Source organism: Rousettus aegyptiacus, unplaced genomic scaffold, assembly GCF_014176215.1.
Source record: "Rousettus aegyptiacus isolate mRouAeg1 unplaced genomic scaffold, mRouAeg1.p scaffold_m13_p_13, whole genome shotgun sequence".
Taxonomy (NCBI): Eukaryota; Metazoa; Chordata; class Mammalia; order Chiroptera; family Pteropodidae; genus Rousettus; species Rousettus aegyptiacus.
Genome location: NW_023416288.1, coordinates 5,664,673 through 5,682,208, shown reverse-complemented (window position 1 = coordinate 5,682,208; position 17,536 = coordinate 5,664,673). Strand labels below are relative to the sequence as shown.

At 34.0% G+C, this 17,536-nt stretch overlaps 1 protein-coding gene across 7 annotated transcripts in view; it reads left to right on the top strand.

The window, feature by feature from the left end:
• Nucleotides 1–17,536, top strand: part of MAGI2 (membrane associated guanylate kinase, WW and PDZ domain containing 2) — a 1,221,159-nt gene that overhangs the window by 1,013,254 nt on the left and 190,369 nt on the right. For all 7 annotated transcript variants that reach the window (XM_036231069.1, XM_036231070.1, XM_036231071.1 and 4 more), the window contains one exon: nt 2,035–2,673. In XM_036231069.1, coding sequence (XP_036086962.1) covers nt 2,035–2,673 — 639 coding nt within the window. The remainder of the gene's footprint in view (nt 1–2,034; nt 2,674–17,536) is intronic.

Here is a 17,536-nt window from a genome sequence, read left to right as displayed (position 1 = left end):
AACCTCAGATGCAGGACAATGATGACCTCTGGAAAGGGCAGGAAGGGAATACAAATGAGAGGGGTGCTACCCAGGGGTCTTCAACTAATATCAACAATGTTCTAGTTATCAGGCTAGATCATAGATAGTACACAGGCATTTATTTTTCTTTCAACCTTTTAATCTGTAAAATATATGATAACTTTAAAAATAGAAGAGTCAATAGGAGAAGGAAAAAAGTTTGTCTGGATCAGTTACTTCTCTGAGATGACCAGACCAGATGAACATGATGTCAAAGATGCCCAGCTGCCCCAGTCTCATGAGGAACCCCAATAGAGGGTGCTCACCCTGATTCAGTCGTAAGTCCTGGTACAACGTTCCAGCCATTGTACCAGCATCCTCCCTTATAGACATAATTAAAGAGTGAAGTTCCATATGACCAGTCGCATAGGCTATGACATTTTCTAGAATCAGACCAAACCTGGATCTCTGAAAATGTTTGTTCAACTTTTCTGTCTCCTTACCTTTAGCACTTTTAAGCAATCCTCTAGCATTTGAAAAAAGTGAATGTTAACTAAGTCTATGTTGTTGAGGTCATTTTACTTAAGGTTTTATTTATAGAATTATTTATTTTTAAGTGCATCTAGTGGAAAAATCATTTTATAACAGACACCTAAGAAAGGCTTGAAATATTTAACTTTGAAAGTTCAACTCTGTTTTTCGCTTTTGATGTTTGCAATTTTGATGGGCAAGGATGTCTTAGAATGAAATCCTGGTCATTTACACTACACATTTCAGAATGATCCCAATAAAATAATGTCTGTTGAGTTACTCATTTGACAACCTGTGAAAACATGTCTTTTCATCCCTCACGTATTCCTCAGTATAGTCAGCCACAATCTCAATTTGCAAGTTCAATTCTCAAACATTATGAGTTTTATGAATAAAAAATTAATCCATGAAAGAACAATTTCTCAAAAATAAAATTGTTGTTTGGACATAATTGATTTTTTAAAACAATTATCTCAAACTAACATATTTTTCTGCATTTATTTTATAATGAATAATTTGCATTCAGGGCATTTTTAATATAAAATTAACTTCTAACCAGTGGACTTGTATTATTCTTTGAAAATTCACAGGGGAGAGAGGGCAAATGACTTTTTGAAAAGATCTGCAGAAAGGTCAATTTATCTAAGGTCAGAGGATAAGTCTATGGCAGCTTCCAGTTTGAAAGCCAGGGTCCCAAATTTCCCCCATCCTATTTTAGCAACAATGACATTATTAATATTCCACATTTATTAAGCACTCACCATCTATCAGGCACTGTACCAAGCACTTTTTCTACATTATGTCATTTTATCCTCACAACAACTTTACAAATGAGAAACTGTGGCTTGAAGCAGGTAAGTCACTTGCCCAATATTACATATCTGCTAAGTAGTAGCACCAGGATACAGACCCAGATCCCTGATCCCAAAACCTGTGCTCTTGACCTTCACTTGTATATACCTGGAACCTTTGCAATTACAGCTACCTATAGACAAAGAAAATAAATGAGCAAATATTTTCCTCTTCAATAAAAAAGAAAAAGGCAGTTGACTTAGAAGAGTGATATCAAAAAAAATGTTCTGGGGCTTCAAAGTTTTCATGTAAAACTTATGATCACAGCTTCTCAATAGTTCAAAAATTTTAACTGCAATGCAGTACAGATGAAAATGAAGATGAAAAAGGAGCAGAGAATGAGTGCTTCTTCTAGGTACAAATTCTTTTAAACTTGTCTTTCTGACCCTTTCTGAATACGAAGTTGTATCTAAACTTCAAGAATAACCGTATAGCATTTTTTTTCAGCATTTGATCAGTATATTTGTTGGCAGACCTGTTGTAACCTTGAGCCACCTACAATAAATTTAAATATTATTCTAATTTATTTCCTCATTGCTTACTGAGAAACAAAGCACTACTTTCGCTAGTCTCATAAATAATTTAATTTCTCTGTGTCGACATTAATTGACCTTACCTCATGTTGTCAATCTCTTTCTCTTTTCCTTACAGGTGATGTCATCGTCTACATTAATGAAGTGTGTGTCCTTGGACACACTCATGCAGATGTAGTCAAACTTTTCCAGTCTGTTCCTATCGGCCAGAGTGTCAGCCTAGTGTTGTGTCGTGGCTACCCTTTGCCCTTTGATCCTGAAGATCCTGCTAACAGCATGGTGCCGCCCCTCGCAATAATGGAGAGGCCACCTCCAGTGATGGTCAATGGAAGACATAACTATGAAACATATTTGGAATACATTTCTCGGACCTCACAGTCAGTTCCAGATATAACAGATCGGCCGCCTCATTCTTTGCACTCAATGCCAGTTGACAGTCAGCTCGATGGCACATATCCCCCACCCGTCCATGATGACAATGTGTCTATGGCTTCATCTGGGGCCACCCAAGCTGAACTTATGACCTTAACCATTGTGAAAGGGGCCCAGGGCTTTGGCTTCACTATTGCTGACAGCCCTACAGGACAGCGGGTGAAACAAATACTTGACATTCAGGGATGCCCTGGCCTGTGTGAAGGCGACCTCATTGTTGAGATCAACCAGCAGAATGTACAGAACCTGAGCCATACAGAAGTAGTGGATATACTTAAGGACTGTCCCATTGGAAGCGAGACTTCTTTGATTATCCATCGAGGAGGTAAGATAAATACTGGCTCTGCAATTAAATATACAGGTAGTATAGGAACTTTATGATAATATTGCAAAAAATGGAAGTTTCTCTGGAGTCAAATGAAATCATACTTTATAAGAGTAAGAGAAAAACATGAGTGAGTCCAGGAAGCTGTGTTTTTTTCAGAGAATGTATCTTTTCCTATTTTATATTAAATACAACAAAAATAATTCTCTCAGTCTTACAAATTTATATTGCTATGAACTTGGAGGATAAAGATTGAATTCCCAAGTATGTGTGGGTTATAGTCCAAAAGTTCATTAATGTTAAGAGTTGGAGAAACCTCCAACTGGTTTCCCACAGACTTAATTTGGAAAACCTGATTTTTCCAACAGACTCAGTGCTCTGGAATGTGCTTAGGATTCCAGGCTAGCATATGGAAGCTGGTTCGACCCCTTCCAAGCCCAAGAATGGTCTTGATAATCTCCATGACAATCATTGGGAGCTGTGTCACCGTAGAAAAATCTGTTCCAAGTTGTGAACAGGATTGCTCAGGACACTTCTCCAGTAATAATTACCCATAGTGCCTCCCATGACGTGAGAAGAAAGTTATGGGACAGGGTTAGGCTGAAGTTCTGAGCTACATTTTCTGAGTGAGGCATGGAAATGAGAGCAGTGAGGAGTATGGTGGGAGCTCTAAGCCCAGGATGTGTTTCTTTTCTACCTCCTCAGTGGGGAATGGATGAGCCTAAGCAGGAGGCCCCTCCATCATGTCTCTGCTACTTTGCTCTTGATTATCAGTGAACTGAGGAAGGGTCACAGATATAAAAACTACCTGAAAACAGAATAAAACAAAAAAAGGTCAGGTTATATCCTGATTTAGTGACTTAAAAAGTCCATGGACCTCAGATATCTCATCTTTTATATTGGGATAATACTACCTAACCTGATGGTAGTGTTCTTAGTATTGAATGGCCCACAACAGGTGCTCATTAAATGTCTGTTGAGTCTAAATTAGATCCGAAACTACAGCAAGGATGGGTCAGATGGAGCAGTGAGGAACTTATGGGCGAAGAACACATGTGAGGCAAACGTATGTGATTGCCTATTCAAAGCATTAAAAACAGCATGAAAGCCCTGTCAGTTTGAAATGCAAATGAAATAGTCAAAGCTGAAAGAAGCACCTTTTATGACTTATTTGGCCCTCTCTGCAGTTGTTTCCCCTTTAAGGAGGTATTTACATCGTTGCTTCCTATTATGAAAAAGGACACTAAATAGTAGTCATTTGTGAACAACACCATACGAAGTATTCTGTACTTATATTATAAACAGAAAATAACATAATAGCAAAACAATCATAAATTCGATCACTTGAATCTTGATAATTAAATATTGACAGTGTATTTTAATTTCCCTCATTGCCTATTTAAAATGAAAACAAATATTCTTAATCGATAGCTATATTTTCATAATGTACAATTAAAAATTAAATCTTCATAATAGGTTCTTGATATTAAAAGGTATAATTGAAAATTATTGTACAATATCCACTATATGGTTTTTAGAAACATAAAAGTTTGGACACTTTTTATATATAATGGCTTTATTAAAGTTATGGAAAGCAAGCAGGAAAAAGGGTTTCAAAATTCTTTATTTACAGATATTTATTATATATTACATATTACATAATAGCTGTGTAATATGTATTTATATTGTTGCAATCAGTACCTTTTCTGAAAACTGTGTGCCTATCAGCTGGACTACCCTATTTTTGCCCTATTCCCCCCACACTCATTTAATCCTCAAATATTCAGTTTTGCTTGTTTTTCTTGTTTGTATTTGAGGATTAGTAATTTGTTTTTTGTTTTTGCTAGTGTAGTGTCACAGAATGTAATACACCCCAATACTAATCACTAATATGCTTTTTAAGTAGTCTTGGCTTCGTAGAAATTTTTTTATAAGTGGAATCTTAGAATATTTAGTCTTTTACTTAATATAATGCTGTTGAGATTTACCCATGTTGATGTATGTATGACTATTTTGTTTCTTTTTATTGCTGGGTTGTTTTTCATTATACAGATATATCACTTTTTTTAATTCATTCACCAGTGGATGGACATATGAGTTGTTTTCAGGTTTTGGCATTTATGAGTAATGTTGTTATGAGCATTTGGATAGACGTGTTTGTGTGCACATATGTTTTCATTATTCTTGGGTAGATACCTAAGGGTGGTATTGCTGGGTTACATGACAAATATGTATTCAAACTAAGAAATAGCCAGAATGTTTTCCAAAATGGCTATATCACTTCATATTTTCACTAGCAATATATGAGGTTTCTGGTTTCTGTCCTCCGTTGCCCACACTTGTATAATCAGTCTCTTGATTATAGTGATTCTAGTGGGTATATAGTGACACTTGTGGTTTTAATTTATATTTCTGTAATCTTTTCATGTATTTATTAGCATTCATATATCTTCTTTGATGAGATGCCTACTCAATATTTTGCCCATTTCTATATTTATTGGGCTATTTGTCTTATTAAATTGTAATAGTTCTTTATACATTCTGGGTGTAAGTTCTATATAAGATATATGATTTGCAAATATTTTCTCCTAATCTGTGGCTTGTCTTTTCATTTCTTAATAGCGCCTTTTGAAGCAAAAACTTTTTAAATTTTAATGAAATACAATTTATCTTTTTTTGTATATTGCTGGATTGTTTCCTTATATTTTGCTAATTTTTAGGCCTGTTTGGGGCAGCTTTTCTATAGTTTCTGGTTTTATGTCAGGGTAATACTGGCCTCATACAAGGTGTTGGAAAGTATTCCTTCTCCATTTTCTGAAAGAATTTGATATCATTTATTCCTTAAGTTTGATGAAATTCACCAGTTGAAGGCATCTGATCAGGACTTTTATTTATAAAAAGATTGTCAGTCACTGATGAAATTTCTTTTCTTGAGTTAGGTCTTTCCAATTTTCTATTTCCTCTTGAGTTGTTTTGGTTAATTTATGTATTTTTAAGAATTTTTACAATTCATCTAAGTTATGAAATTTGTTAGCATAAAGTTTTTAACAAAAGTTTATAAAATTCTATTTCAAGAATCAACTTTTGGATTCATTGATTTTCAGTTTTCCAGTTCAGTGTTTTCCACACTGATCTTTATAATTTCTTCTCTCCCACTTGTGTTTGATTTACTTTGCTTTTCTGTCTTCTTGAGGTGGAATCTTATATTAATGACTCTATTTCTTACTAACGAAAGCATTTAAAGCTATAAATTTCACTGTAAGTACTTTTCAGCTAAATTCCATAAACTTTAATATGCTGTGTTTTCTTTTGCATTCAGTGCAAGATATTTTATTTCCTCTGTAATTTCTTTTCTGGTACATAGGTTACTTAGAAAAGTTTTGTTTATTTGTCAAACATTTGGGATTTCCCAATTTTTTTCTCTTGATTTCTAATAATTTCTCTGCGTAGGAGAACATGTTTTGTATCATTTCAGTCCTTTAAAATGTGTGCTACTTGTATAATAACCTAGTGTTTTGCTTTCTTTAACTTATCTGAGAGGAATTTATGTATTAATTCGGAATATACTTATATCTCATTATTTTTAATAACTTATTTAATCAGATACCCACTAACGGATATATTGGTTGCTTTCATTCTTTTTCTATTATAAACAATGATATATCTTTGCACATTTATCTCTGCACAAGAGAGGAGGTGTATAGCATAAATTCATTCTTTTTTTTTTAACAAATATTTCTTGAGTGCCTGCTATGTACTTAGATATATTTGGGCACTGTAAAGCAATAAACAATGTCGACCACATCTTTTTTTTTATGGTGCTGATCTTCTATTAGAGAATGATGAATAAAAAATAAATACCAATATAACTGTCTTTTATTTGTTACATATATCCTATTACCCTAGATTTTATTCTAGAATATTAATTTTATAACCAGTTACTTTACTGAGTTGTCTTATTGTTTTTCATATTTTTTTTAGATCATTTCATAGAATTTAGGGGCATACAATCATATCACCTACAAAAAACAATCACTTTGCCTTCTCCCTTCCTATTTACATACCTCTGATTTGTCTTATCTAATACATTTGACTGTTATTTATTAAACATTGTTGATTAATAGTGGGGATTATGGAAATTTCCATCTTATGCCTGACTTAAATGGAAACTATCACATTTTACACGCTTAAACACAATACTGGCTTTTTACTTGACATGAATATTTACCATGTTAAGGAAATTTCCCTCAATTCCCATTTCATTAAAAACCTTTGTCAAAAATGGATAATGAATTTTATCAAAAACAAAAAAAAAGGCATCTATGAAGATAAGTATTATTTTTTCCTTCAACTGATCACTTTGACGAATTGCATTAAGAAGTTTATTAACATTGAATTATCCTTTCATTCTTGGAATAAGCTATATTATGCTTAAATGTGCTCCTATATTCTATTTTTATCTATAATTTTTCATCAACATTAATAAATGAGATTGGTTTGAAGTTTTCTTTTTCAGATTTTGTTTTGTTTTTTACTATCGGATTTTACGTTAAAGTTATAGCAGGTGTCATAAAAGCAATCAATAGCTTTTCTTCTCTCTCTGCTCTAAAATAAATTAACATTGAAGTTATCTATTCTTTGAAGGTATAATATAATGCTTTGAAATTATCTAGTTCTAGTGGGTTAGATTAGGTTTTGGGTTTGGTTTTGTAGGGGAGAGATAGCCTTTTACAACCTTCTCAATTTCTTCCATAGTAATTAATCTAAGAGTTTTTGTCTTGCCTGAACTCAGTTTTTGTAATGTGTATTATCCTACAAATTTTTTTTCATGTTTTCAAATGTATTTAAATAGAATTAAATCAAGTATTCTCTAGTTTTTCTTTTATTTTCCACTTTACCTAAGAATTTTTCTATTATTCTCACTAGTTATTGGTGCTGCTTTTTTATTAGGTTGGCTACTAGTTTTTCTTTCTATTTTAATGGCTTGGGAAACATACCAGTTTATAAATAATTCGTTGGCTGATGGTCAACTTATTACAGAATAGGGAAAAATTATACTTTCTGCCCAAAGAGGCTATTTTGATGTCTGGAATAAAGCAACTTCTTTGTGATTACTATCACTAATCCTTATCATGTATTATACTCATTTATATTAAAATTCAGCAAAGTCTCCTACTTAATGTGTAAATCTCCCATAAATTACAGCTGATCAGTATTTGAAAATTTTCTTTCATATTTCTAGAAAACATGATCTTAAAAATTTTCTCTGGATAGACTATTCCCTTCTTATTCTGACAGTACAATAATTAACTAGTATCACTAATGCCTATCTTCTCTTTTACATTCAAACAGGGTTTAAAGTGTTCAAGAAGCAGTATAAGAGCTGTGTTTGAGGGCAAAGCATAAAAATTATAGACACAGAAAATTGCATCTGTAGAAAACTGCTTTATATTTTCAAAAAACATATTATTAGACAAAAACACATTGCACATTTTAAACTGCACAGAGAAAATTTTAAAAGCAAACCAATCAGAAATATTGATATTTTTAATAGTGGTAACTATTAAAAAATTATTTAGAAATGGTTTCAAATTCATATAAAAATTATGAGTATAGTACATGGAACATTATATTCCATTTACCCACATTGTTGTTAACATTTTGCCCCATTTGCTTAATAGCACATGGGGGGTGGGGTGCATGTGTTTATGTATTTCTAAATCATTTAAGACTAAGTTGCATAGTTGCATACATCATGCGCCTTTACCCCAAATATTTTAGTGCTTATTTCATGTCATTACTTGTTTAAAGAAATACATAAACAGCCAAGTAAAGTTATAAATGATACTTTTGAAGAACTTTGAATTTATAAACTATTATTACCACCACAGCAACAAAAACCTTAGGAAATAATCAAAAGAGATTATAGCTTAAAAAGAGAGTCAGTACTTACCAAGATCTAATACAGGAACACTTCTGAGTGAGAGAGAAAAGCACTGGTTATTTGAAAAGAGTGCTATCCAGAGAGATTAGGTCAAAGTCAAAGTGGATAATCCACAATCAGTATAATGCAACCTAACTTTCTATTTAATATAAGCAGAAAAGAGAGTATATGACACAGCAAACCTAGTAACAAATCTATACTGCGAATTGTAAATGAGCACGGTGTAATGGCCTCTGTATTAATAAATATGCCCTGAATTCTCAGATGCTTGGCACAATAGAACTATTTTTTGTTTATATCATTCCAGGTGCATGTGTTCATAGATAGCAGATATCCTAGACAACTCTTTTCCACATAGCAGCTCAAGGAACCAGGCTTCGCTCTAGTGGATCTCATGTCCTAATGCCTTAGAGTCCCCTGCTGGATCCTCTCTAAGCAAAAGAGTAGAGGATCAAGCAAGAGGCTTTAGGGACCAGCCCTGGGAGAGGTATACATCACTTCCTCTCACATTCTAGTAGCCAGAATTCAGTTCTAGGTCTTAACCGTAAGAGCCTAGGAAATGTAGTACTACTGTGTGCCCAAGAATAAGGGAATAATTTGTGGTCAAACATGTAGTAGATATCCTACCCTTAGTATGTCTTATATGACTATTAATTATGTCAAATGATGAGATGAAGTATTTTTTATAATATGATGATGTAATGTGATCTATTTTAGACTTCTAAAGTATGCTCATGTCATTAATATACATTTTAAAATTCACAGGGTCTCCTTACATTTCATTCCTCAACCCAATTTTCATGGATAAAGAAACTTAGATTAAGAATTAAGTAATGGCCCAAGTTCAATGAATGTGTGTCTTAGCACAGGGATAGACAATTTATGATTCCCCAGATATGAGAAATAAGAAATATGAGTAAATATCAATGACAAGGTACCCTATCCTAATCATGGAAAATGCCATTGATTTCACAAGATGTATATACCAAGTAGGAAAATTGATATATGATGACCCTTAAGGTGAGGAAAAATGCTGGAAATACTTGTAGAGTTGTTGCACCACTTGGAAGTAGCAGAAACAGAATACAAATCTATATCTTCTTACTGTAATATCAGTGGGTTTTACATTAGATCAGTTTCCCCAGATTTTCTGGAAAGACAATTTTGATGGCTTCTCGTTGGACATGTAAGAGTTATTCATCCATTTTCATTCATTCAATAAATATTTGTTGAGGATCTACTGTGCTCACCACTGGTCTAGGTGCTAGAAGTATGATAATAGTCAAAACAAAGTCCTGCCTCAGAAAGCCTCTCTCCTAGAGGGAAATTAGATCATGAACAAGGAAATACATATCGAAGGTGAGAATGAAGGAAACTGAGAAACAGGGTAAAAGTGATGGGCATGAAAGATACATTCTCTTATAAAAAGTGTAGTCAGAAAGAACATCTGTGCAGAGATCTAGAGAAAGTAAGGGAGCAAGCTGTGTGGATATACAGGGAAGAGCATTTCAGGCACAGGGAAGTCCCCAAGGCGGGACTGTGCTTGATATAGACAAATAACAAGAAGTTTGTGTGGCTGAAATGTGAGGCAGAGAAGAAATGGTAAATGAGTTCAGAGAGATTTTTGGAGCTGCAGGGAAGCAGGTAATATATTCTTATGTAGCCATGGGCCACGCCAAGTACTTAATATTTTGTTTTTGAATGAAATGGGAAGGCTTTGGAGTTTTTGAATACAGGAATGATATAACATTTTAAAAGGTTCACCGTGGCTGCTGTATGGAGAATAAACTGTTAGTAGACAAGTCTGGAAATAGGCAGACAAGTGAGTGTGCTTTCACAGCAATCAAGTGAGAGATGAAGAAAGATTGGAGAAGGATGATAGAAGTGGAGGAAATAGGAAATGAATTCTGAATATATTTCAAAGGATTTGCTGATGGATGAGATATATGGCATAAGAGAAAGAGAGGAATCCAAGACTGCAAAGCTTTTTATGTAAGCAACTAGAACAGAGTTGCCGTTGGCTGATATGATGAATACGATGGATGGAAATGTTGGGGTGGGAGTGGCTTTAGGTTGGAATGAAGAGTTTAGTTTGGGACATGTGAAGCTTGGGAGACTTTTTAGCTATCCAAGTGGAGATGGCTGGCATGTGGATGGTATTTAAAGCTAGAGATTAAATGAAAACATCTAGTGAGTGAGTGTAAATAAAATAAAAAAGAGAAACATTCTGAGGACCGAGTCCTGGGATCCTCCAATTTCAGAGATCAGGAAGAGTAACCAGCAAAAGGCTGAGAAAGAATGACTTGTGAGGAATGAGGAGAAAGAAGACAGGGATACTGTTAACCTTATGAAGGAAAATGTTCCAAGATGGAAGGTGTGAATAATTATGTCAGTGCTGAGTGAGAGAGGACTGAGCATTTAACATTCGATTTGGCAATAGGATTTCATATTTCAAGTTAGCGTCAGTTTTCATTCAAGTCAGTTGAAAATAACACTCATTTTTTTTAATTTGGTTTACTAATTGGAGAGACATCAACATCAGTGTTTTGGTCACTTGAAAACAAAACTTCTTTTATATGTTAATCTGTAGAGTGCATTTATTTAATATAGTATGGTTTTATATATATTCAGAATGGGGACATATACTTTGTCCTTTCAAAAATACCCTAGAGTACATTTATTCTCTGCCATTCAGCTCACTTGAGATCAACTTCTTATTACCTAAAAACCGGACATTCCTATTTGTGCTGATGTCTAAGTTAGTGAAATGTGGTTCTGTGGCATGTTGTACTTCAAACCTTGTTTTGTTTAGGGATTACAAAGGGGGAAATGGTATCCATTCTCACGAGAAGATTCAGGGAGATAAGTGACTTTTTCAACTATCATAAAATTCAAGTGCCATAAAAACAAAAAATTTCAAAATGCAGGGTTTTTTTATTGCAAAGAGTACACACACACACATCAATTAAATAGTCAGATTAATATATCAATTATTTTATTTAAAAAATATCTATTTGCCATTTCTAAATACAAATGAAAAAATGGACAGAACATAGTGTTTTATAGATGGTAAAATCAATACATATGTAACAAGACACAACTGTTAATTATTGATTTGGTATTAACCTTTTATTTACCCCACTTACTAATTTGAGGACACCTTAAGCGCAAAAACAAAGGATGTTTATGTTTACGTTGCAGTCACCAGTGTAAGTATAAATAATTGCTCTAGTGGTTTTAAAAATAATAGTTAATTTACCTCAAAAGCAAAGACTATATTTTATTTACCATTTTTTCATCAGAGCTTAGCATTCATGCTTATTAAATTATTTTATTCTGTTATGATATTAGGAAAAGGACAGTCACAAAAAATAATCAAGAAGATACATGTGTGAGTCAAATAATGTAAAGTGTACAAAAAATTGGCAGAATGATGTTTCTAGTTATTCTTTTCTGTCTGGGTTTTTGAAGCAACCTTAACATCCCTCCTTTCTGTTTGGTCATGTACCAAATATTTGCCTAAGTTGTCTTTCTTCTCCCTCTTTGTTTATTCCACAAATGTGCCAGGTGCTGTTCTACATATGGGGACATCCAGTGAACAAAATAAGTCCTTGTTTTTATGGAGCTTACTTTAAATGTAATAGGTAATAACAGATTAATCCTGTAAATTAATGTACCAACTGTGTTCATTATATGGTTGTAAAACCTGCCATATGACAAAGTCTCCATTTAGAAAAAACATACAGACCTAGATGAAAAACTAATTTAATTTGAATCTGCATACCAGGTTTCTGGTATTTGTGCTACTAATTCAGATGGCTACTGTGAGCATGTCATGTAAATTCTCTGACTACCCCATCTGTAAATTGAAAGTAATCTGTAATGTCCATATCATCTCAGTAACTCTACAGTGCGTAATGTTTCTGAATCATGAGTTTTTTTAGTTATAATTGTGCATTCATTAGTTGGGGACTCCAGGAAAAAGGAGTTATAAATAGCAGTTTGTTTTTCATGTATTATCTACAAACCTTTTTCCTGCTCCCTTCTAATCCACAGTGGTAATATCCTTGAACTCAGAGCCCAAAAGTGTACTAAACTTAAACAGGATTTGGTAGTAACAGAATTTGGAATTTTGAGAAATGTCAGAGGGAAGAAGGAAAGAAGCAATGATAGTTCTGGCCAACAATTCAGAACCTACAGGAAGATGATCACAAATGTGCTCATATTACATAAAATATGTGCAATCAGTTCATGCAAATTATTTGTATGTGGAGAGAATCTTAGTGTCTTTTCCTTAAGACTTTTAAAAAAAGTTATAAACTCAAATTTGAATATGAGCAGTACACAATAAATTTACCAAGTAATTTTAAAATGTCCCTGGTTCTATAAATCTTAAAATTTAAATAGCCCCCAAAAGAGTCATGTTCCTCACTATCTGCCCTATAGTGTAATAAGGTACATTTAGGAAAGTATGCTTGTCAGGTCAAAAATGTGCTCAGCTTTTAGAGTGCTGGTTGCTTATGCATGAGAGCAGAAAGGTAAGTGGACTGAGTGCAATTAAAGCTGTGTGCAAGAGACTTCCAAATGGTAAACTCACAAAATCTTGCTATGAAGTCTTTCGAATCACAGCACCTACATGTAGGCCCTTACTTTTGAATAAGTGAATGAAATCACTTACAGCACTATATAACATTTTAAAGTCAGGTTCATTTTTCATATTGCAGAATAGGAAACCAGACTTTTAATGAATATAAATCTACCAAAAGTGGAATAAAAATAATTATAGTTATTACATGGTATTAATATAAGTTATGCTGATTGCCCTGAAATTTCAAGAAAATGTATTGTTTTGCCTCTCCTCCTAATTAACATTATTTCACAATGTGTGGTACATTTATAGAGAATTTTTTAATGCATTAGATAAATCAGGTTTACATTTCCAGGAGAGTCGGTTTTAATGAGCATTATAATGCATTTCTATTCAGAAATAGTTTAATATTACAAAGAATCTTCTACTGGTAAATTGGAAAAAGTTGCACTAAAGTGTCACTTCCACTTAAAATTCGGAATAAAATTTAGTGAGTGAAGCATAGATAAATTCACTTCAGTTAAATTGCTCTAAATTTGAGATAAATATTATATTTTAGCTATATATTTTTTTCATATGATAAAAACCTATCCAAGCCACATATGCCAGCAATTTAAAGTTTGGGAGCCTGCTAAATCCCACATAGAATACCTTGCCACTTGCCTAATAAATCCCCACTCCTATATAAAGAAAATCAAAAATATAATTAAAATACATTAAATACATAATAATACCATTAAAATATATTCATTAGATCCACATTAGCTGTGGCTAATCCAATAACTATTATCCCAATTGTTTATGGATAAGTGCCTCAGAAACAAGCTCATATCTAGGCCCATCCTTTCTTCTTTCTCTCTGGTTACAAAGAAAACTTGCAGGTACCATATTCAAAGACATCAACTTCACCTTGCTCTCGAAGGAAGCCACTCTTGTCCACTCAGGGAACTGTATCCTCTTTTTCTTGGGCACTATTATAACTTCTTTTCCTTTGAGCACCTTACCTTAGCCTACAAACCTGCTGGGATTTATCTTATATTTTAAGAATCTTTTCTTCATTCTACATTACCCTCCAGCCATGGCTCTTTCTCTTTTCTTTCATTCTCAGACAACTTTCTTGAAATGTCATCTATGTATGGTGCCTACATATATCTCATCTTATTTCATAAATTATTTAAGACAATTATTCTTGGAGGAATAGGATTTACTTAATATCTGCACTTTCTACCTGCCTTGCACCTCTTGACCTACTGCTATCTAGTTTCTGTCTCTATCACACTACTGAAATGTTCTCTCTACTATTACCAGTGGCTTCCTATTTGTTAAATAATACTTACTTTAGAATGTCTCCTCCCTTGGCTTTCAGGACACCAACCTCATCTAGCAATCTTCCAGTTCTCAGTTTCTTCTCAGACACCTTTAGTGAATTCTATTTCTTTGTCCATCCCTCAAAAACCGAGAGTTCAAAGATTTTTGTTGCTTGTAAGTTTCTTGTTTAATGATTCTATAGCCTCACCTCCACCCCATGGCTACTGACACGATTGTGTCGACTTCTATAGTTTTATTTCCCCTCACAAGAGTACTTCTGTGCTTCTCTATGGCCTCTAGGGAACCAAAACCAACTCTGTCTTACATCCAAATCTTTCATCATCTAATCCATACCAACCTCTTTAGCCTCATGTCACATTCTTCATTCCACAAATATTCATTGAGCATCTACTATGTTTCAGATACCACTCGAAGTTCTATAATACAGCGGCAAACAAAACAAATTAAAAATCTCTGCTTTCATGGAACTTATTTCTTAGCAACACACATTTGTTGTCATATATCTCACTGTCATAGTGAATTATTTCTTTCTTTGTGAATAATCCCCTCTCTTCCATATTTTTTGACACACTCTTATTTACCCTTGAATTCGAATAAGATGTTGCTTCTCTATATAGGACGCTTCCAGCATTTTTCATTTTCCCAGGAAGCCCTATAAATATTCTTGTCATTTCTTCAGGTCAAGAGTTTCTGGTAGGTCATAGCATTAGAGTTGCCATTTTCTCCCTCTGGAATTTATCAAGGGAATCCCAAAAAGACACATTCAGACTGAACGGTCCCTGACCCTTTAATAAACTTTAAATGGACTGCTAGCACATCAAGTGGTCAGTGGATCTCTGATTGTTAAAAGTTCTCACAATAATTTCCTTGTATGGTTGAGAGGACAATTTATTGCTCCAAACAACATCATTCACATATATTATGAAAAATAAAGAAAATTAGTATACTGTTCTTATGTATTAAAACTGTGCTCTTAGTCTAATTATAATACAGTTCTAAGAGTGGATACAAATCCAGTAAAACAATCGTACTTTACTTTGAACTTCTAATTGTCCATAAACTAAGAATCACCCTTTTAACAGAAGATACAAGAGAGATCACATTGCTTCTATATTTCTACCTTTTAGCATTTAGCAAGTAGTGTTTAGCTGTTTGCTTTTGTCAGAAAAGCCTATTGGAGTAATGACTTTCTTTGCCAATTTTGTTTGATGCTACATATTTTCAACAAGATACCTTAAGAAGACATAGTTTCTTCTTCCCTTTTTTTTTTTCCTTTATGGTTTTTCTCTTGAGGATCACCTTTCAACAATGATTCTTGACTAAAGTCTGTTTCATCCTCCCCTGACTCCAACTGATATCTGTAATTTTACAGGGTCATTTTCAGGTTATGCCATGAAAACAGACCTCAGGATAAACTTTTATTTATAAGAACTGCCTGGCAGGCTCAAAGGAGACAAGTGCTGAGTTAGTCAATAACAAGACATCTACAGCAGTCTGGTTCTCCACCTATAGAACTTCAAAGAATTGCTCTGTGTTCAACAAAGTGGAAAAGATCAGAGAAAAGAGGCCCTGCAATACTTTCAGGAGAGTGGAAGGAAGGAGGACTTCATTGTCATAAGTAAGCAAACGTGAGGAAAAGGGTGCCAGGAACAAGCAATGATAGAAGTCATGATACTTGTCTGGTGAACCTTTAAGAATACATAACAGTGTTACAGTGCTTGTCTGATAGAAAAAAAAAAAAAACATTAGAAATCTGTTCTTAGTAGTAATTTTAACTTAAGAATGCATGCCTTGAATTTATTTGTTATTCTGTTTGCTTTTTTCCATTAACAACTAGGTTCTTAACTGGCACTTAATGAATGCCCAGGTGCCAAGTATGCCAAACATCCTGCTCTGAGGGACAGATACACATATCCAAAGAAGTCCCATCCAAAATCCCAAGTTGTAGTGTCTTCATTGAAGAATATTCTGACTCCCATAACCAGGGATCTTCTCTGTGCTCATTGCCCTGGTTTCTTTTCTTTCTGCCTCTGACAGACCTTGCTGCCTTGTCAGGTACCTTGCAGCAGCACCTTGCAAGGACCGCCAGCCTCGTTACCTGTGAGACCAGCTAATTTTTCATCACATCTCAGACCTACGGAATCATAATTTGCGTCTTGAATCATCTCCCAAGTCATTTGTATTCAAATTAAAGTTCACATATTCATACATGCAACTTGGACTGTAGAATGGTTGATCCTGGCCCAGTGACAGAATCTCCTAATTTAATAGAAAAGATTTATACCAAATGTATAAAGACCTCCCCTGCAGTGTCTAAAAAAGCTTACTTCAACAAACATTTCTAAACTGCAGGAATTTATAAAAACCAGTTAATGACCCTTTTGAAGCCTACGTCTTAACACACTGAAAAACTACCTGGGGAAGGCACAGAAAGAGACAGTGAGCAAGTAAACTTTTGAGACAGCAGGCACCTGGACGGAAAGTCATGCTCTCAAGGTTTTTGCAGAAACCTAAAGATACCCAAAATCTGAGCTGGCATCAGAAGGGATAAGGGGCTTCCCATTGTTCCTCCTTTTTTTTCCCTCAAAGAATGAATTGCCTAAGCTGCTCCTGAAAGTCTCAATAAATAAGGAGACCCTTTTTGATATTTTTGCTTGACAGCTTAGAATTTAGACTTATTCCTTCAGAAATTTGAAAAATTATCAAAAACAGTAATCAGTGTGATAGATGGAAAACACGAACTTTAGTTCACACGTTTAATGTAAATTTGTTTATAAATTTTACATTTGCTAAAAAGCACTAGAAAAAAAAACTTTTCAGAAGCATATATCCACCCTTTGTAAAATGCCTAAATAACATTAATTCTAACAGAGAAATAAAGCCTTATTTCCAAAGGACGTGATCACAAATTGTACATATCACTCCTGCCCTTTAAAAATATATATTGTGCTATAAAAATGGCTCTATATACCACTCATAGACTTTAAATTTTCATTGTTATA